This window comes from Bufo gargarizans, chromosome 1 (assembly GCF_014858855.1).
Source record: "Bufo gargarizans isolate SCDJY-AF-19 chromosome 1, ASM1485885v1, whole genome shotgun sequence".
Lineage (NCBI taxonomy): Eukaryota > Metazoa > Chordata > Amphibia > Anura > Bufonidae > Bufo > Bufo gargarizans.
In genome coordinates, this window is record NC_058080.1 from 312,378,720 (window position 1) to 312,401,704 (window position 22,985).

At 42.1% G+C, this 22,985-nt stretch overlaps 1 protein-coding gene across 3 annotated transcripts in view; it reads right to left on the reverse strand.

Annotated features, from left to right (window-relative positions):
• Positions 1-691: 691 nt before the first annotated feature.
• The window catches only part of LOC122945998 (perilipin-3-like), a 46,417-nt gene continuing 24,123 nt past the window's right edge, over positions 692-22,985 (reverse strand). For 2 of the 3 annotated variants that reach the window (XM_044305269.1, XM_044305260.1), the window contains exons 3-8: positions 20,210-20,408; positions 16,218-16,300; positions 14,937-15,222; positions 3,734-3,933; positions 3,498-3,617; positions 692-1,231 (exon numbers count right to left, since the gene is read on the reverse strand). In XM_044305269.1, the coding sequence (XP_044161204.1) occupies positions 869-1,231; positions 3,498-3,617; positions 3,734-3,933; positions 14,937-15,222; positions 16,218-16,300; positions 20,210-20,408 (1,251 nt within the window). In that variant the 3' untranslated portion in view covers positions 692-868. The remainder of the gene's footprint in view (positions 1,232-3,497; positions 3,618-3,733; positions 3,934-14,936; positions 15,223-16,217; positions 16,301-20,209; positions 20,409-22,985) is intronic. The other variant, XM_044305279.1, reaches the window with a different exon arrangement.

A 22,985-nucleotide genomic window follows, 5' to 3' on the forward strand; every position in this document is an offset into this window, starting at 1 on the left:
CAGCTGGGTTACACACAAGTTGAGGTATTGTTAGGCCAGATTCCCATGAGCATATGCAGGACATACCCGTCTATATTACTCACGTGTTAGAGCCCAACTGTGAGTTTAAGGGTATGACCACACAGTACAGCAGTGTTGCGTTCCCTAACCCCTGTGTGACTGCATATGACCAACCACATACAGTTTCTGCACATAATTGTGTGTTAGTCTGTGATTGTTTATGGACTGTTCGAACTGACCTGTTTCACGTTTTTACCACATGTATCATTTACCACAAGCAACTGAAAAGCCGTATAAGGCAATGCAGTCAGCATCTGCAAGCAGGTGGGCATGTATTACGTGCAGTGGACTGCACATCCAACCAAGTAGTCACAACTTGGAAAGTGCCAGGTCTGTCTCAAACTTATTTCCCCACGGTCTTCTATTGGGAACTGCAGCATGACCGCACCATGTGGTTGAACTCTAACTGACCAAAACTCAAATAGATCCCCATTATGCAGGTAGTTTGGGTCAGTTAAACCCACAAGCAAACAGTGACATGCAGGCAATATAGACCGTTAATACAGTGTGCTTGTATGAATTTGACCTTTGTTCTTCGAGGGAAAAATAAAATTCCTTGAGCTACAAGAGTCCTGTAGCCATTACCTGCTGGATAAGTCTGGTTGCTTACACAAACAAAATAAATTCAGAATGACCAACTGCATAGCAAATTTTATAAAGTTTGGCACTTGTACAGAGAAATACAAAAGTTATCATTGATTACCCAAGTACTACTGCTAAAGCAGCAAAATATTCCAAATTGCAGAAGTTACACAACACACATACCTCCCACAAAACTAAGTGCAGACATTTGGGGTGTCGGGTTCCCTTACTGCACCTTTTCAGGTTGCTCTTCAGGCATTTCTGGGTGTTCAACCAGCTGAGGCGCAAAAGGGCCCACCAACCATGTTAAGGGAGTGTTTGCAACGACATAGCTTAAAAGCTCATTCACATGGTCATGGACCTTTGAGGCTTGTTCTCGGCTTTGTGCCAGAATTCCTGACGAAATATCTCCGAAGGAGTGAACAGAGGAAAAGGAAGAATGCAGGTCTTGAGCGGTTTGCCGTAGCTGCTGCATGCGATCCTGTATGTTAGCGGGAAGGCCTTGTGCCCCAGATACCAGAGTAAAGCAAGTAGTTTGTAGTTGCTTGGTCAGCGTACGGGTCATGGTTAAAACACGAGAATCCAGTGGCTGCAGTGACAATTTTAATAGATTAGCACTTCTGCTCATAGTTACATAAACTGTTCAAATATTTCATATGTTCAACATACAAGTCCTAAAAAGCCCCCGTCTATGCTACAGGAACTCTTAAGAAAAAAAATCCTTTAACCTAGTAAAATCTGATATTTCTTTTGGTTCTCAAAGGCCATCTGTCAGCAGATTTGTACCTATGAAACTGACTGACCTGTTACATGTCGGCTTGGCAGCTGAAGGCATCTGTGTTGGTCCCATATTTATTTGTGCCTTCATTGCTGAGAAAAAATGACTATATGCAAATGAGCCTCTAGGAGCAACAGGGGCGTTGGCATTACTTCTAGAGCCTCTGCACTTTGACAGGGCCAAGCAGGTGTGATCACTTTTACACTGTCTGGTCCTGTCAAAGTGCAAAAGGTGCAGCAGTTGCAGAAAGATCAGAGCCTCTAGGCATAGTGGCAATGCCACTGTTGGTCCTAGAGGCTCATTTGCATATATAAAGATATTTTTCTAAGCAACATGGACACAAACATGCGACCAACACAGATGCCTTCAGCTGCCAAGCTGACAGGTACAAATCTGCTGACAGATGCCCTTTAAGTAAGCAGTCAAACCAGCCAGGGACTGGATGACCAAGCAGGAGCCAGGGCACACAACTGGTATGACGGGCAGCCGGTAAGTATGAATTATTCAATAGGTCATAAATGCTATAGGGGATAACTGAAGATTTAAGTAAGGGCTCATTCAACAGCCCATATGGTCTCCGTACCTGCAATACATAGTCACTGGTCGTGTGAACTACTTGCTGCAGTGAGGACCCATTGACTTGAATGGGTCCACAAGATACAGCAAAAGATGGGACATATCCTATGGTTTGCAGGAAATGATATGAAAGCCCATGAAGAGGCTTCTGAGTGTTTCCATGAGCTTCAGATTCATGCCTCTGTTCTGCAAAAGATAGGATATGTCCCATCTTTTACTGCAACTTGCAGATCCATTCAAGTCAATGGGTCCACACCACAGCATGGAGTTCACACAACCATTGCCTGTGTATTGCGGACCCACAACTCAGGCACAGACCATATGGTTGTGTGACTGATCCCCAATTCCAGACAATCCCTTTAAGACACGATTCAGCATGATGTCCATTTTATGTAGACTCCCATTTAACAGATGTCTAGCTGGCAGTCCACAAGTGTTATTCAATAATGGAGGCACAGAGTACATACTAGAGATTACACTAGATTGAGGCCAGTCATCAATATCAGATGAGCTGATTACTTGTAGCTCTGGAATTACACAGCTCTGTTCATTGCGCAGTGAATGGGGCTGTCAACTGCATCGCTGCCCCCAATGTAGTGAATGGGAACAGAATTGCAGTTATGAGCTCTGTCTACTACACACAGGAAGTTGTGTAGTTCTAGCTATGGCTGAACAGTAGGGGGGCGCGGAGCGTTGGGCCCCTGCCAATCTAATACTGGCAACCTATCCTGAGATTAGGCCTTTTAGGTGCATAGTCCTTACACAAGGGCAGAAGCTGGAACTACATCACAGGCAGCTGGATCAAGACAAGTGTAGGATAGGGGCTCCTTGCAAGATCAGCATGTTCACAGCCTAAAGAAATATATATGTATGTAGTGTATTCGCTATGGATTTACAAACAGAATAACTGCAATGTAAAACAGCACAAGTAGGAGATTTTACAAATCGGATTCACACTGCAGAAATTCTTCACATGTAAGTAGACCTGTGGTAGAGAAATGCAATGGAGGCCTACAGGAGATAAGTGCCTGGTGATGATGGAAAAAAAGCTCCAAAAAAAAAATAAAAAAAAAAATCTGTGTATACAGAGTCAAACAGAAGGCTATCACTGATAGGATCACCTCCTTGACTACAGCCCAGAATGAGCAGGAACTTAAACAAAATACAAATTATACTGAATAATTTGCCACAAAGGTCGGTGTCAGATTTTTAATAGCACTTTTGGGCCCTTGGTTATATTTTTACTCAAAAACACCAGCTCCAGATGTCGCAAGTCTTCAGGAAATATTACATGCAGGACAAATACTTTTTTTAGTCGCATTCTTTATGGTGAGGACAATGGCTCTTAAAATTTTTTGCAACATGCTCTGGTGTCTATTGCATGTCATGTGATTTTTCTCACATCTGCACCTGTTGCATTTTTCTGAGGGGGTTCAATAATAAAATAGGAGGTGGTAATAGATAATTGCAATGAACTCCAATAGTGTAACTTTTACAATACCTGGTCATCTTTTCTTGCACCATCTACAGATTCAGTTTTTGATTGTTTGCGGCTCCATTCCAGCCACAGCTGGTGCAGTTTCTCTTGGCCACCATGAACACTCTGCTTGACAGTCTCCATCTTTACAAAAAAAATAAGTGTAAAATGAAATAAAAATTAAACATTTTTACAATTACAAAACAGAAGACCTTAAATACCAATTAAATATTTAACTTCCAATGGCCATAGAGTCCTACCAGGTCAATAGTTTGGTGCAGCTGTGCTAGAGTCTCCACAGCATTGATTTGGGCACTCCTCACCTTGCCCAAAGAATGCTGGTATGCACGATGACGGAGACGAGAAGACAGGGAACCCAAACGAACATAGTAACTTTGTTGTTCTTTTTGTTGTTGAAGTGGAGCTACTTCAAATCCTTCCACAGTTGAAGCAAGCTGAGCTATATATAAAAAAAAAAAAAAAAGGTATATCGAATGAAAAAGATGGAAGCCAACAGATCACGTAATAAGAAATAGTCCCAGGAAATAATGTGGACACAACTTGAATTCTACAAAGCATCTAGAAAGTGATAGCTGCAATATAGTTGGTTCAAATTGGCAAATGCTCAACTCTTCCTCTGCACTTTTCATAATTAGAGCAGACCGTCTGGGCAGTGCATGGACAATTGCTTTTGGGGAGGGCGGGGGGATTTGTAACAATTTCTCCTGAATAAGGCACTACCCTATACATAGTTGTAGACTAGTTAGGCACATGGCAGGTTTTGGGAAGGAAGGTGCCATTTGTGTGCTGAAAATGTGACATGGCACCCAAAAACATTTGCAGAGCAACACAGTGGAAAACAGACGTGAGCCCACACCTCTTTCATACATTCACCTAGGAGTGGAGTGAGCATTTTAACCCCACAATTGTTGTCCAAAAGTTAATGTGCAGTGAATTACAAATTTTATTTTCATATATTCTACTTAAGTGCCAAATACATTGTGCACAGTGTGGAGACAACCATCCCACAATTTGTGAAGCCTGATCGCCAAAGTACAGCAATAACCCACATGTGGCTGGTCTCTGCTGCCTGGGCATACAACAGGGCCCAGAAGGGAAAAAGCACAGTGCAAACTGAGGACTACTTATTGCATTGTGCAATGATTACAGATGCTTAGGGGTGTCAATATTTGAAGCCCCCCTGAGAAGTGACACCCCTTCAAACATCTAACTGTAGTGTGCATTTTGGTCTCAGGTATTGACCCTAAATTTAATGCACACCTGATGGTGCAAAGCGAAAATTTGGCTACCTTGGCTAACAGCACAGGTCAGAAGGGAGGGAGTTGTAAGTGGAATGTATAAGCTGTGCATAGTATCAGGGTAAATAAAAGGGGCTCAACTGAATTAGAAGTGAATGCATGATGTGTTGGTACCTTTGAACATAACATGTATATAAAAGTATTTTAGGATCTTGTGTCAGGGACCCCATCACAAGTTTGATCATACAGTGTCCTCTATTGCAGGTCCAAAAAAGAATTGCTTAGTACTGGATTCGACCGATTCTTAAATTTGTTAACAGTGAATGTTGCGGGTCAAATGGAGAAGAGAAGACATTTGAAGAGAAAGGGTCTCTATAAATTTAAAACCTCCATTGATTGATTTTCCATTCAGTAAGTCTCCTCCCACTTAATCTGAATACTTTATGGGCTGTGAAATGGCATTGTCCTAAAAAGGGTCCAGTGTATTAGTTGCTTGCCGGCAATGTTTTTCCTTAGGCCAACAAGAACTCGTTCTATTTTTTGCAGTGCAGATGGATTATAGACCCATTCAACTTGAATGGGTCTCGATCTGTCCCGACTGCTATGGTTTCTATGTCAGGTGCAAGTGAATTATTTTCTTCACTCAGCATGGTCCTCCTTTAGAACCTTTGCCCTTTCTGGTCTGGTTCTCACATTCCTGAATAATTACTTTGGGTTTCGTAGAATCTGTCCTTTTGGAATTGTGCAGAGATTTTATGACAAGGTTCTCTTTAGATTTATGTCTGTGCATGCAAGGTGGTGATAGTTGGTGAATTAGTATCTCTAAGACATGCCTAAAAATGTTATAAGGTGTGGTTGTGTTGGATTAGGAGACCACTGCGTTTTGAACTGTTAAGTTTCTTATTTTGAGCTGTGTTACTCTGGTTGGTCTGTTTTTCTTGTATGCAGATAAGTGGTGGAAGGTCACAACTGTGTGTATGTGTACAACATTTGAGCATTTGGAAAGTGGGACCTCCAGTGGTAAACTTTCAATATTGCCACTTTCGGTTGGGATTTGTCTCCTTTATCCTAGTACAAAGCGATACTATCATGTACACCAAATAGTAAAGGTTTGGTTTCTTTTGTTTACACTGCTTAAGCACAAATAAAACCAGGCCCAAAAAAAAAAATGCTATGTATATAGTCACTTTTAGGGGCTTACATAAAAAAACAAAAAAACAACTTTCCATTATAATCCATTTTCTCCTGTAGTACAGCATGGGTTAGCAGCAAGACAAACTTAAATATTGATTACTCTGATACTGCAGTTTTCAGAAACACCATGTGGTCATAAACTGCTGCATGGGCACATAGCAGGGTGCAGAAGAGAAGGCGCACAATTTTTGGGAGGGTGGGTTTTGCTGGAATGGTTCAGGCACCATATTGCATTTAAAGGGGACCTTTCACCAGTTTGTACTTTAGAAAAATGATACCTCATGCTGTAGCCCATGTTCAGTATACATTATATCACAAAAAAGAAAAACTTGATCTGCTCCTGTTGCGCCGCAGTGCCCCTTGTTTTGTTTAGGCGCCCTGTATGCTAATGAAGCATCTAAATACCAGGTAGGAGACATCAGCTTCTCTGTGGGAGTTTCCTCTATCTGGCGGTGGCACTGTCCAATCACAGCAGAGCATGTCACAGCTAGTGAGAAGGTGAGCTTCCCCCCCCCCCCCCTCAATGGTTGTGACATGCTCTGCTGCAATTGGACAGCTCCACAGCCAGATAGAAGAAACACCCAGAATAAATAAAAATAAATTTAGATATATATATATATATATATATATATATATATATATATATATATATATATATATATATATATATATGGTATGACATCTAGGGAACATGGGCTACAGTGAGGTATTGCTTTTCTAAATTACAAACTGGTGAAAGGTCCTCTTTAACCGCCTCCGGACCGCCTAACGCAGATGTGCGGTCCGGAGGCGGCAGCACTGCGCACAGTCACGCATATACACGTCATCTCGCGAGATGACGCGAATATGCACGCATGCGCAGTTCGCGCCGGCATTTCGTAGAGGGGGGGGGGGGGGGGGGGGGGTCGGGTCACCAGCCTGTCAGCCAATGATCGCGGCTGGCAGGCTGGCGATTTTTAAGAAAAACCAATCAAAGGCCAGATATCAGATCATATTAGTAAATATGATCTGATATATGGCTGCCTGCTCCTCTGCTGGTTCTTTTCGTCGGTTGGATCCAGCAGAGGAGCAGGCTTCACAGTGAGTACACCAAACAGCACACTTTAGCCCCAGATCACCCCCCTGAACCCCAATTAACCCTTTGATCACCCCTTTGTCAATCACTAGTGAAAGGAAAAAAGTGATCAGTGTAAACGGTCACTTTTTTTCACTGGTATTGACCGTTAGGTTTTAGGTATAGTTTAGGCCCCTTGGTTAGGTAGTTAGCGATCAGTTAGTGCCCAGCCCACCGCACCGCAGTCCGTTATTCGCTGATTAGCGTATCGCTAATCAGCATTTGTACTTTTATAGTATCTGGAAGTGACCAAAACTGATCACGGTCAGATCTATAATAGTACTAGTGTCACTTTAGTTCGCCCTCCACCCAAAACGCAGTGTTTGCCCGATCAGGCCTGATCGGTCGCCCACACGTGCGTTCGCCCACACCCGCCCCACCGCAGTGACAAAAAAAATAATAAATTTTTTTGGTTCACTGCACAATCACTTTACACGCACTGCGGCGATAAAAAAAATAATCAGTTGATATTTTTTATCAACCGCAGCGGCCTCCGGTACTTCGCTAGCCTCCCCTTTGTAAGACAGGCTTGCTTTTTTTTTCTTGGGTAGTCTCAGGGAATACCCCTAAATTTAGTTGCCCACATGTCTAACAGGGGGTATTCTTCTGAAGAGGCCTACAGGCTTCTGACCCAGTCGGATGAGGAGTGGGAACCCTCATCTGATGAATCCAGCGGGTCAGAATACGAACCTGTAGAAAGCAGTGGCTCTCTGACCCAAAGTTCGGACGAGGAGGCTGAGGTCCCTGATACCACCAGGCGTACCCGGCCCCGTGTCGCTAGACCGCAGGTTGCGCAGGATCCGCTTCAAGAGCAGCAGAGTGGGGCTGGTGCTGTCGGATTACGTGGTGAGGCATACACCAGCAGCCCAGCCCTCCCTGGACCTAGTACCAGCACTGCCGTACAACCTGGTGAAGTAGCGAGCACCAGAAGGGCAGTTGAAGCTGGTACGGTGGCATGTGCAGTAGTGACCCCGTCGCAGCCACCGCAAAGACGTGCCCGTAGAGCCCCTAGAATCCCAGAGGTGCTGGCAAACCCTGATTGGCAGTCCCCAACTTCAGCCGCACCCGTAGTTTTCCCTTTCACTGCCCAGTCTGGAGTTCGGGTTGAGACAGCTCAGATCGGTTCGGCCCTGGGATTTTTTGAGCTGTTCTTGACTGCGGAGCTTTTAGACATAGTTGTGGCCGAAACAAACAGGTATGCCACACAATTTATAACCGCTAACCCGGGAAGCTTTTATGCCCAGCCTTTCCGGTGGAAACCAGTCCAAGTTTCCGAAATTAAAACTTTTCTGGGCCTCCTCCTCAACATGGGCCTGACAAAAAAGCATGAATTGCGGTCATATTGGTCCACGAACCCGATTCATCACATGCCCATGTTCTCTGCTGCTATGTCCAGGGCACGTTTTGAGGCCATCCTGCGTTTCCTGCACTTTAGTGACAACACCGCCTCCCGTCCCAGGGGCCACCCTGCTTTTGACAGGCTCCACAAAATTCGGCCCCTCATAGACCATTTCAACCAGAAATTTGCAGATATTTATACCCCAGAGCAAAACATCTGCGTAGACGAGTCCCTAATACATTTTACCGGGCGCCTTGGCTTCAAACAATACATCCCAAGCAAGCGCGCCCGGTATGGGGTCAAATTGTATAAGCTCTGTGAAAGGGCCACAGGCTATACCCACAAATTTCGGATCTATGAGGGAAAAGATCAGACCCTGGAGCCGGTCGGTTGCCCTGACTACCTGGGGAGCAGTGGGAAGACAGTTTGGGACTTGGTGTCACCCTTATTCGGCAAGGGGTACCATCTTTATGTGGACAATTTTTACACAAGTGTGGCCCTCTTTAGGCATTTGTTTCTAGAACGGATTGGCGCCTGTGGTGTCGCGCGGGCTTCCCCCAACGGCTCGTTACCACCCGTCTTGCAAGGGGGCAGAGGGCTGCACTGTGTAACGAAGAACTGCTCGCGGTGAAATGGAGAGACAAGCGTGACGTTTACATGCTCTCCTCCATTCACGCAGACACAATACAAATTGAGCAAGCAACCCGTGTCATTGAAAAGCCCCTCTCAGTCCACGACTAACCTCCACATGGGAGGGGTGGACTTCAATGACCAGATGTTGTCTCCGTATTTAGTTTCCCGCAGAACCAGACGCTGGTATAAGAAGGTGTCTGTATATTTAATTCAATTGGCTCTGTACAATAGTTTTGTTCTCTACAGTAAGGCTGGGAGAACTGGATCCTTCCTCAAATTTCAGGAAGAGATCATCGAGAACCTCCTGTACCCAGGAGGTTCCGTGGCCCCATCCACCAGTGTAGTTAGCTGTCTACACGAGCGACATTTCCCCAATGTCGTTCCTGGTACCTCAACCCAACCGTCACCCCGAAAAAGATGTCGTGTCTGTAGCAGAAGTGGAATAAGGCGTGACACCCGCTATTTCTGTCCTGACCACCCTGCCCTATGCTTTGGAGAGTGTTTCTGAAAGTACCACTCACAGGTACACTATTAGCATAGGGATCATCTCACCAGGATAGGCACACAGGGCTATTAGGGCCCATTCACTCACTGCTGCAAACATCTCCTTTCACATGGGACAAAGTGCATAATGCACTTCGCCACATCTTTGGGCGATTTGCGCTTTGCACATTGACCCATGGGGAAGGAGAGGTTTGTTCTATAAAGGTAAAAAAAAAAAAAAAAAAAAAAAAAACACCAGTAAGCAAAAAGGTTAATGTTCAGTTAAAAAGTTAAAGTTACATGTTCTGTTGCAAAGTTAATAAAATTATTGCGTTGCGGCCTGTTTTTTTTTTTTTGTCTTTTTACCTTCCAGGTGGACCAACCGATCGACCAGCTGCAGCACCGATGTGCATTCTGACAGAAGCATTGCGCTGCTGTCAGATTACACGCAAGTCGGTGTATGCGGCGCTGCAAGACGGGATTTTCTCCTCTGCAGTAACAGATGTTTGCCGAGGCATACGAGCTGAGGAGGAGGCGGCGTTCCTATGCTTTGGCAAACATATATATCCCGGCAGTGATTTATGCATCCACATCGATTGATGTGAATGGAGAAATCTGGTTTGCCAGGGCATACGAGCTAAGTGGGTATGGATGTAGGGCGGAGCTCCTATGTCCTGGCAGACGCCTTTCCCCTCCATCTTTTTTTTTGGCAGAGATTTTTTCATCCACATTGATCGATGCGAATGAAGAAATCTGTGCCGTTCATTTTTTCTTTCAGCCCAGAGGCTGAACGGAAAAAAAAAAAAAATCTCATTACCTGTATGCTCAATATAAGGAGAATAGCAGAAACTCCTAATGCTGGCCATACATGTAATGACTGCGGAGACCCTCAAATGCCAGGGCAGTACAAACACCCCACAACTGACCCCATTTTGGAAAGAAGACACCCCAAGGTATTTGCTGAGGGGCATATTGAGTCCATGAAAGAAAGATTTAAATTTTTGTCCTAAGTTAGCGGAAAGTGAGACTTTGTGAGAAAAAAAAAATAAAAAAAAATCAGTTTCCGCTAACTTATGCGAAAAAAAAAAAAAAAAAAAATCCTATGAACTTGCCAGGCCCCTCATTGGATACCTTGGGGTGTCTTCTTTCCAAAGTGGGGTCACATGTGGGGTATTTATACTGCCCTGGCTTTTTAGGGGCCCTAAAGTGTGAGAAGAAGTCTGGGATCCAAATGTCTAAAAATGCCCTCCTAAAAGGAATTTGGGCACCTTTGCGCATCTAGGCTGCAAAAAAGTGTGACACATCTGGTATCGCCGTACTCAGGAGAAGTTGGGGAATGTGTTTTGGGGTGTCATTTTACATATACCCATGCTGGGTGAGAGAAATATCTTGGCAAAAGACAACTTTTCCCATTTTTTTTATACAAAGTTGGCATTTGACCAAGATATTTTTCTCACCCAGCATGGGTATATGTAAAATGACACCCCAAAACACATTCCCCAACTTCTCCTGAGTACGGCGATACCAGGTGTGACACTTTTTTGCTGCCAAGGTGGGCAAAGGGGCACATATTCCAAAGTGCACCTTTTGGATTTCACCGGTCATTTTTTACACATTTTGATTGCAGAGTTCTTCTCACACATTTGGGCCCCTAAATTGCCAGGGCAGTATAACTACCCCACAAGTGACCCCATTTTGGAAAGAAGACACCCCAAGGTATTCTGTGAGGGGCATGGTGAGTTCCTAGAATCTTTTATTTTTTGTTGCAAGTTAGTGGAATATGAGACTTTGTAAGAAAAAAAAAAAAAAATTTATATATATATAATTTTCCGCTAACTTGTGACAAAATAAAAAGTTCTATGAACTCACTATGCCCATCAGCGAATACCTTAGGGTGTCTACTTTCCGAAATGGGGTCATTTGTGGGGGTTTTCTAATGTTTGGGCATTGTAGAACCTCAGGAATCATGACAGGTGCTCAGAAAGTCAGCTGTTTCAAAAAGCGGAAATTCACATTTTTGTACCATAGTTTGTAAATGCTATAACTTTTACCCAAACCATTTTTTTTTTGCCCAAACTTTTTTTTTATCAAAGACATGTAGAACAATAAATTTGGCGAAAAATTTATATATGGATGTCGTTTTTTTGCAAAATTTTACACCTGAAAGTGAAAAATGTCATTTTTTTGCAAAAAAATCGTTACATTTTGATTAATAAACAAAAAAAGTAAAAATGTCAGCAGCAATAAAATACCACCAAATGAAAGCTCCATTAGTGAGAAGAAAAGGAGGTAAAATTCATTTGGGTGGTAAGTTGCATGACCGAGCGATAAACGGTGAAAGGAGTGTAGTGCCGAAGTGTAAAAAGTGCTCTGGTCATGAAGGGGGTTTCACCTAGCGGGGCTGAAGTGGTTAAAGAGACCCTGACACACAGTGGGGAAAAAAAAAAAAAAAAGTTACCCCATTTTGGGAACTATACCTATGAATGGTGCAGTGACTCTGCAAACGCTTCAAAAAGGACTTAGGAACACTAAGCTGTGAAAATGTAAAATTTGATTTCTAAATAAAATGTTGCTTTAGCAAATGTTTTATTTGCACAAGGTGTAACAGAAGAAGATGCATCCCTCAATTTGTTATGCATTTTTTCCTGAATAGGGCAACACCCCATATGTGGTCTTAAACTGCTGTTTGGGGACATGCCAGCATTCAGAAGGGAAGGAGCTCTACCTGGATTTTGTAACATGAAATTTGCTGCAGTCTTTAGAGGTCTTGTCACCCCAAAATAAAATGCAATCCAAAATGCAGTGTTCTAGAGCAGGGGGAGCTGAGCAGAATATACAATACATTTTTGTAGGAAGAGATTCAGTAAAACCAGTAATTTATACATAAATTGCCTTTTCCACCTCCTGTGAAACAGCATTGGTATAGGAGGGAGTGGTAATCAGTGATTATCTGTAAATAAATCAAGGCAACTGACTTACTGTAGATTTCTTGAAAATGTTTCACTCGTTTGAGCTCTCAATTCTGAGTGACTGTACAAGAATTCTCTGGGAATGTCATTTTGTTTCACCTATATACAGTTCTGAGCATTCCTCATTGCACTGGACTGCGTACACAATGTTGTCCATCTTGTGTTTAGGAGTCTTTGGGGTGAACCAGTTGTTGCCTCTGTTGCTGGGTTTAAAGCAGACAGATGTGATGTTTATTAAAAATCCTTTTGAGTTTCTCAGACACCCCAGCTACATAGGGGATAACCATACTCTTGCATCTGTCATGCTTCTTGCCCTCACTGGTAGTCTTGGTGCTCCTTCCTTCTGTTCTGACAAAGGCCCAACGCCTAAACACAAGATGGACAACATTGTGTACGCAGTCCAGTGCAATGAGGAATGCTCAGAACTGTATATTGGCGACACAAACTACATCAGCATATGGCTCAGCATAGAAGAGCCAAAACCTCTGGTCAAGATTCAGCTGTGTACTTACATCTAAAAGAAACAGGTCACACCTTTGAAGACAGTGAAGTGTTTTGGATAAGGAGGCAGATTGGTACAAGTGAGGTGTGAAAGAAGCATCTACATAAAAATGGAGAAGCCGAGCTTGAATAGAGGCAGGGTTAGACATCTATTGTCTGCCACATACAATGCTGTCTTGACACCTTTTTCTGGGAGGTCATCATCACCTACTGACTCCAATTAAGATAATGGAATCAACACCTTTGACCCATGCAGGGTATAATTACCAGATGTTGATTCAGTTACATGTTCCCAGATAATTCTTGTACAGTCACTCAGAATTGAGAAAGCTCGTTGGAAGAACGAGTGAAACGTTTTTCAAGAAATCTACAGTATGCCCAGTTGCCTTGATTTATTCTTTACAGATATACCATGACCTGGATAAATGACATAATCAGTGATTGATAGCATTGTGTACAAGTGTGCATAGAGATAGCTGGCAGTCACCGATAACTCCTCCCTCCTATACCAATCCACAGGAAGTGGAAAGAGCAGAGATCCAAGTCTATAAATTAGATTTTTCCTGAATCTTTTCCAACAAAAGCAGTCTGCTCAGTTCCTCCTGCCCTGTAACATGGTGCTCTCAGACTGCACTTTTGTGATGACAGATTCTCCTTAAGGGCTATAGCTTATTTTGTTGACTGAGCTATGTGAGGGCTTGTTTTTTTGTGGAACATTTAGTTATTGGTTCTATTTTCAGTTTTTTTTATCTCTACCATTTTTTGGGAGGAGAGTTTTTTTTTTCTGGGGTTCTCCATACGGTATGATAATTTTGTTCTGTGGGTCAATACGTTTATGGCGATAGCAAAATTTTTTACCATTTTTGTGGCAAGCAAAAAAAATAAAAAAAATATAAAGTCCCATACATGCGGGCCCCTCACATTGAATCTACTTACCTGGCTCACTGCTCCCGCTTCTCCCTGTGGGCAGATGAAAACATCCAGCGTAGGTGGGAGAGCAGTCAACGGCAAGCCTCCCTAGTATCACCTGAAATGCTAGGGAGGCTCTGCCCCATCCAAGGACAGGCCATCAATATTAAAATCCTAGACAACCTGTGAGTTTGGCAGCCCTGAATGACCTTCAGGAATCCTTCCGACTTTCAGACGGTTTCCTACAGTCTTGGAGGTGTTGACCCAAGGGTTCAACACCCCTCAAGTGACTTTTGGGCTTATGACTTATCTTGCCTTTTCCTTTACCCCATCTGCCCTTCCCCTTTCGTTTCTTCTTACGCTTCCTTTTGCCATTTGTTTTTTCCTTAGTTTATCTTTGTGGTTATGTTTGAGACTCCAATTCCCTGGCTGCCCCATACTTGCCCTCAATACACAAAATGTTCATGCCCCACCAAATTTAGACCCATCTCACATTGACCAGGCTATTAGTTGTCTAGTATTGCAAGTTTTCTGGACCCAAACATGGTTCGCTATGCTCAATTTTGTGGAGGCAACTGGCCAGCTTCCATTACTTTATTTTGAAGGAAATGAGGGCTAGATTCACATTGGTATAGTTTTTATATTCCTGCAAGACCATTTGTATTTTCTTATTTAAAAAAAAATAAAAAATTGTGAATACTAATTGAAAATCCTGGTTTCTTAAGAAGCTATATGTCAAAATGGTTCCAGTGACCAAAAGACAAAATAAGCCCGCAAACAGCCATGTAGATAATTGCATGTTTAATTGGGCAGTCAACATGAACAGCTACCTTGAATATAGGGATCTGTAGGTCTCTGGCCACTTGACAACCTATGAATTTTAGGTCTATAACGGGGAAGGTTTGGGTCATGCAAAGGGATAACCAAGCAGCCTACTAAAGAGCAGTCTGATTAAACAAAGATTATTCAAGTAGCACAATTTGTTGTAACCCTACCAAGTATACAGTAGACAATACACAAATATATGTTTGTAAAAAAGAACAAATTAGTCTAGCTACTCACATAGCTCTTCATCCGTCATAGGAAGGTAATGATCGACCAACTCTTCGGATTTTCCCAAGACTGTATCCAGACTGCTGGTTACAAACTGTCCTACTTGTGTGTCCATCACTGTTGAGACAACTGACCGAGTCAAACCCATGCTTCCCTGCACCGCACCAGCTGCCAAGCCCATTATACCAGACACTGCACTTGTGACAGTGTCACGGGTACCGGTCACAGTGTTGGTCACAACACCAACTACTGCATCGCGTGCTCCAGTCACCAGCTCTTTAGTGTCCGATACAACCTGTATAAAGACATATCAGGTCACTACTATTCTATGGCAGGACTGTACTGTTAAAAGGGGTATCCCACAGACAACATATCCTTATTTATAAAAGTTACAGCTCATCATACATGTTCGGTGCACTGAGTGCACTGGACCCGCCCTTTTCACAATAAAAAAAAAATAAAAAAAATAAAAATAAAAAAACACACACAAGAATCTCCAGCATCCGAATAAAACAAAGTCTTTAGGTACCGGTTAAAAGTACATGTATGAGACTTCACCACCCTCCACCGCAGGTTAACATGTTTCAAACGCAATGTTCTTTAGTCATAACCTCCTGATGTGTGTAACACCTGGGTAGAAGTAACCCATGTCCACAAATGGGAAAAGCACAGAAAGAAGAAAAAGTGGAATTGGGTTACTTCTACCCAGGTGTTACACACATCAGGAGGTTATGACTAAAGAACACTGCGTTTGAAACATGTTAACCTGCGGTGGAGGGTGGTGAAGTCTCAAACGTACTTTTAACCAGTAACAAAATATTCGGATGCTGGACATCCTTATCCATATCAAAGTCATTTTCACAAGTGAATGGAGCAGAGGTCATGCATGCATACTACCACTCCAGTGGATCTCTGTTCTCATAATAGCTGAGGGGTTCCAGCAATCCCTTATCAAGACAATATTTTAGTTATTTCAGTTGAAAAGTTACGTCTTGCATAAAAAATAAATAAAAAATACATAAGAGCCCTGAAAAGTAAAAAATAAAAATTATGGTTTTGAAATGTGGTGACTGAAACCACTTGCATTTATTTCCATGCCACATAGGGTTTTTATGGTCTTCAGGGGCATTTTCTTCTGAACAATTATAATGACACTCTGTCAGCATACACATTCTATATACATCACATGGCCCAAAATTATATAATTGCTGTGCCATTCTGACCATGTAGTACACTAATGTCACATGTAGATACACTAAGTACCAAAATCCCAGAGTCTTAGGCACTTACCTTCTCAGTTGGCTTTTGAAGAATGGGTAGGGTGGATTCCAGTTTGTCTAAACCTTTGCAGGCAAGATCATTAGCTGTGGCAACTAAGAAAAATTGATTAATACGATTTTTTTTTTTTTTTTTTTTTTAACTTTTTAAACTTTTTTCAATGCAAAGACTTAAACATTTGACATAAAACTTCAAATTCATACGAGATTAGGAAAACTCAAAACTGCTGACAGATCCCCTTTATTGCCTAAAGGCGCAGGTTAACCTTTCAGTATCAGTTTTCAGAAATAAATGGGCACATTCACTAAAGTGTCACCACCTGCTTTCATGAATAAAAAGCCCGCTTACGACTTATTTTTTAAGTCTCATTTACCAACTGTTTTGTGCCTGCTTTGAAAGGCATTTGCACCCATTTTAAGTTTTAAGACAAATTTTGAAGTTTTTCAACTTGCACTTAATTTCCATTCAATTAATGTAGGAGAGCCTCGTTTTGCACCAGATTTTATAGCATGATAAATCCAAAAGCTTAAGGCCATTTTATTGCCTTTGAGGTAATGTTTCAACATTTGTAGTAAAAACATATACATATACCAAAATACTAGCATTGATAAACGTTTGGCTACTTTCACACTGATGTTTTGGCTTTCGGTTTGAGAGATCCGTTCAGAGAGGGGATGTGATAGAAGCTTAAATACATAAAAGGGAATCACTGTAAAAAGCAGAATATTTTAAAGAAACTGCTACAAGAGGACATGTTTTAAAATTAGAGGGGCAAAGGTTTAAAAGTAATATCAGGAAGTATTACTTTACTGAGAGAGTAGTGGATGCATGGAATAGCCTTCCTGCAGAAGAAGTGGTAGCTGCAAATACAGTGGAGGAGTTTAAGCATGCATGGGATAGGCATAAAACCATCCTTCATATAAGATGGGGCCAAGGGCTAGCCATAGTATTCAGTATATTGGGCAGACTAGATGGGCCAAATGGTTCTCATCTGCCGACACATTCTATGTTTCCGATCAGATTTTCAGTTTTGCCCTAATGCATTCTGAATAGAAAAAGGATCCGCTCAGAATGCATCAGGTCAGTCTCCATTCCGCTTTGGAGGGGCGGACACCAAAACGCTGCGTGCAGTGTTTTGGTGTCCACCTGATGAAACTGAGCCAAACAGATGTGTACTGACAGTCAATAGGGACAGATCTGTTTTCTATGACAATGGTGTTCAAGACAGATCCGTCTTGGCCATGTTAAAGATAATACAAACAGATCAGATCCGTTCTGAACGGATGCAGAGGTTTGTATTATCTGAACTGATCTGTCTGCAGACCCATGACGGATCTGCAGCAAACACGTGTGAGTGTTTACTTTTGCAATTATCTTTAACTGCTGTGAGAAATCCACTGGGATATTTGCTTCATATCCCCTTAAGGTCCATTCACACATCCGTATGCGTTTTGCAGCTCCATGGATCACAAAAACATGGACACCGGCAATTTGCAGTCTGCATTTTGCGGGCCGCACATCGCCAGCACTGTAATAGAACATGTCCTATTCTTGTCTGCAATTGCAGACAAAATAGTCTCAGGAGTGGAATTGTGGATCCATGTTTCCGGATTTGGATGGCACATAGTGTTGCCCCATAGAAGTGGATGGGTTTGCAATGCCAGTCTGCAAAATGCAGAACAGAATTGCGGATGTGGGAATGGAGCCCTAGTCACCGTGATGTGGCTTTATTCACCATGCTTCCTTTGTAACAATTAATGTCAGTATCATATAATTGCCCCTAGCACATTCGTAAGGCCAGATTTATCATTACACTTACATATTACTCCTTTTACATATGTCCAAAGTCACTTTTGGCCAAGTCAGATTTATTAATGGTCCTAAATGTGGTTTGACAGTAGCAGTTTATCCTTCAGCAAGTGGCTTTACAGAAGTCGCACAAGATATGCATGGTCCTCACTGGAGTGAAATTGCGCAATTTTTTGCAACTTTTTAAATTGTTGTAATAGTAACTCTAGAGATTCATTTACATGGAGTCAGTAGATAAAAGATCTGACGCCAACTCCTTGGTTTTTGGTACTTCGACTCCAACTCCTCTATTTAATATGCAAATGTATTTTATACATTCCTTGAAGGAAAGAAAGGCAACATACAGCTGTTCCACCAAGTTCTTCTAAGCTCTTATAGCAGAGAGGTAGTTGGACAGAAGCTGCTGCCTTCTCCTTTGTGTGCTGATCTTCTGCTGAAGATAGGGCAGTGGGAGGATCCGGGAAGGGGCATTTATTTTAACACAGGATTTCCCTAGTAGAATCCCATAGTCATGTTTAAAGTTTAAGCTAACAATCTGAGTTTACAAGTTTTTATAGCCTTAGCTGAACGACAGTTTTTTTTTTAAATGTTTACAGCTTCAGTCTTGAGCTATTGACTATCCATGCCCTTCACTTATACAAGTGTCTAGTCCTGCAAAAAACATTTACTTAATCAGTTATCAGTGAGAGGCTAGGTTAACCATTCCCTGTAACAGCGGAACACAATGGAAAGTATAAGTATTGCGTGCCATATAGTGAAGCATATGCAAAGCATGCCTCTTCACGGTCACTTAACGTGTTCGTTTGCAGTAACGTGATCACTGCATGCATTGGCCTTTATTCTTACAGTATAGAAGTAATTAAAACTTTGAGAATTAGGACATTTAAACTTTTTTATTCCAATTTAAATTTAGTAGGGACTCCGAAGCCCTGGTCCAAATTTAGACTCCTTCACATATACCCCCGATTTTCCATTACACATGACTTCAGACTTGGTTTGTATTTCTCTTTACCGTTTACTATTTTTGGTATTTTCATTCCCTGTTACATTTCAACAACAGAGGAGATTATCAATTACCATCATATACCTTATGATTTCACTTGTCATGTCATAATCAATTAATACATGATTGTAATACTATGACCCCTTATTATTTCAATTATCCTACCGATTATGGAATTACTATCCATAATTTTATTTGCATAAAATATCCCCTTAGTGACACTACATAGTGATTATAAAACTAAGTGCCCCAAGTATATTATGATTAATTAAAATCATGTATTATAAATGTATTACCTTTCCTATTTGTATTAGTTGTAATCACTATTCACATCTTTAGTCATTATTCCATCATAACAGTGATTTATTTTACTGTAATCTATAAAATTATTTTACATACACAAAATCACCACAAGTCATGCCTTCATCGAATTTAGATCATACTCACTGGAGAGGTACATTAATATAGCTATTTAAATAGCACCCATCAGATGTTTAGGCCTATTATCCCTTATTTTGTTGAGCTATTGTATCACTTATAATTCAAAATCAATAGAGATACCATAGTGATATGTTTAATATCCCTTTCCCCCCTTTCTTTTCAAGCTAAATGCTGTAAAAGCGCATCCTTCATTTAGTCCAATGGGACTCATTGTATTCAGTCTGTAAATCCAGCGAGCCTCACATTGCAAAAAAATTTCCTGTCCGCCTCTAGGTCCCACTTTCATCTTTTGTATTCCAAAAAACGCAACACGTTTGCATTTTTACCATGGGCATATCTTAAGTCTTGAAATGGGCATGCCTTTGTCTCTATTGTACTTAAATGGCCCAATATACATGGCCTTAATTCTTGTGTCATCTTCACGACATAATTTGGGGCGAGGGCATGAAGGTATGTAGACCACCCCCTGGGTTTTACAATTAATGAATTTTCTAATCTCCTATTCCCTTTGATCACTTGGGTTAGTGAATGTTTTGATACGTGGACTATATCTGCAAAATGAGCAATCTCTGCAGATTGCCAATCCCTGATATGTATCTGTTATCTTTAGTTTCAACATCTTGAAGGAAACTACGCACCAACTGGTCCTTCAAGTTCTGGCCTCTACGGTAGAAGTGGCGACAGGTCGTCTAAACCTAAAAAGCAAACCATTTCAGACTGATGAGTGCAAATAGACATTCAATGGACTTACTCTGTGGCTCCAGTCTGCTTAGAATAGGCTTTGATCCAGTTACTGCAACATCAGTTAAGGTCTTTGCTCCTTTCTCAGCAACATCACAAACGTTGCGGATGTATGGGTGACTATCCTTAGTAGAGTTGTAGACTGCACTAACCATACTGCATGCAGAGCTGACAAGAGGCAGTTGTGTAACACGTTCCACCACATTTTGCTGTAGAAAAGTAAAGAAAAGTAACTTTTTGATCCAGCAAGGAAAATACATAGCTGAAAAAGCAGGTCACCGATTTTATCAAGGAACTGAAAACATACCAAAGATTTATTACAAATGGTTATGAGCAGTAAAGGGACAGTTCCTTTGCATTTGTGTTGAGCAAGGAAACTTCTACCCCAAAATAAAGCCTGGTTCATGCAATCGTGTGGGGTCTTGCTGTAACCCACATAGGATTAGCACACACTTGTGTAGGAACAGCAATTTGACTAACTTATATACCTTATTAACAAATTGTGTACAAGTATTAAAACACTGAGCATTGCCAAGGAGAATCTGCCTTAAGAGTCTACCGAACACTGCTAAGGCCTCATTCACATGACCGAATGTATTTGGTAGTCTGCAAATTGTGGATACCGCCTGGGTTGCATCAATTTTGGGGACCACATTTTGCAGCCAAGTATAGAACATGGTCTACCTCTGTGGAACAGTCATACGGATACAGAAAGCACATGGATCATCCGTATGTCTGTTCTGCAAAAAGATGCAAAAGGACATATGTGATGTCTAGACCACAAATCCATTGAAGTTTATAAATCTGCAAATAAAAGGACCCGACCTGCCGCTATTTCACTGGACCGCCGCTCAGTCCCTATTGACTAAGGGGGGGGGGGCGGAGCTCTGGCGCAGCACGGCAAAAGGCCGCCGGACTAAAAGTACTGCATGTCCGACTTCAGTCCAGCGGTCTCTCACCGCGAACTGCCATGCTGCGCCCGAGCTCCGCCCCTGTCCCCATTATAGTCAATAGGGACGGAGCAGCAGTCCAGCGAAATAACCCTGTCGGATCCGTCCTGCCGCTAGTGTGAAAGTAGTCTAAGATGCTAAGGCAGGCTTCTCACCTTTCGCTGTCCCAGTTGCTGCCTCCATACATGTATAAAATCATGTCTGACTTTTTACCAAGAAAGGTTTGCTTTTAAAAGTGTCCCTTCCCTGCCTATTTGACTGTCAGCTCTGCTCCCCTCCATTGTCACACGGCTCACCAATTAACCAGCAGCTGGGAGCGGGGCTGACTGCAATTAAAAAAAAAAAAAAAAAAATTGCCCCTTTTCTGACAGTGATCTTCCGTTTTGCAGGACAAGTTGTACTTTCTAATGCAACCATTTAAAGGGAAACTGTCACCTGCTTTTACCATTTTAAGCTGTCACCATCACGCCTGCGTGAGTTTTCTGGCCGCCGACAGGCAGGACAGGGCATTTCTAGAAGGTAGACTGACGTGGGGAGGGGGCGGAACCCTTTGCCGGGGCTGTGGGAGGTCATTTCAGGATCAGGAGGTGTTCGTGGGCACTGCAGAGGGGCATCACTTTGTCAAAAGGACAAAACGAAAGTAAAGACAATTGCTGGAAATAAGGTACTTTAGTGAACATAGCGATGGTGACAGATTAAAATTGTAAAAGCAGGGTGACCGATTCCTCTAATATAGAGGGAAACTGGGAAAAATTCAGATGGTATTGAAAATAAAAAACTAAACGCAATTCAGACAGTTTTATGGCGTTCAATATGCAGTGAGACCGACTTGCTCTTCATTCTCCAAGCCAGTACAATTACAATACCACACTTGCATAGTTTCTTGTTTCAATACCAACAAAACTGGTGTTTTTGCATGCTGTGATGCCCATGTAACTTTTAAGTTATTTATATTTTAGGGAAGGGGGTATTTAGATTTTGATAGGTTTCCAATCAGATTGCAATTTGTAGAATGGAATTTGCTCCATTATTCTATACAGAAATCTCTATTACAGTTCAGTGCTGCCACCTGCTGGGCTGAACTGTAATATACAAGTAATGAACCTGGAAGCCTAATACAGGCTCATTACTACAAATGAACACCTTCACCTTTCTCCTTCGGAGGGAGGCATTCTTTACACAGAAGCATGCACTTCCAGGTTTTAGCCCTTAGACAGTGGTCACATCTGACCACATTATCTGAGGAGTTGGCATTATTGCAAATTACCGACATTGGCTGCAAGTACCCGGAGGCTATAGGGCGCCATCTGCCGTACATGGTGTTAGACAGCTACACTTTCAGCTTTCCTAACATCTGTTTTAGTAAAAAGAAACCCATTAAATAATACCCGAAGCATATTTTCTCAACGCTAACAGTTACTGTGTAGTCACTGTTGTCCTGTAGTCAGTTTCTCCTTACTGAAGGCAGAATCTAGTAATTTTACTCAGATTTGTAGTACCAATTCGAGTCACAATATACCGACTTATTAGCAACCCAGTGGATAAAACTGAAGAGAAAAAAAAATAAATAAAATATTTAAAGCGGCACAAGAGTGGAGTGAGAGAAACTGCTGTATAAGCCATAGGTGCCCCCTGAATGTTCAGCTTTATACTGCAGAGTGCCTGCCACAAGAGGCAGAGATATTTTGACTCTGTCCCCTGTCAGTCACATGGCTGAGACCCTGGTGCCAAGTTTTAGCAACTTATTATAGGTGCACAATGTCAACAGCTAGGTCACAGGCAAAGGACGACTGTACATTGCTGCAGTCCATATGCACCTAGCTACTCCGATACTGA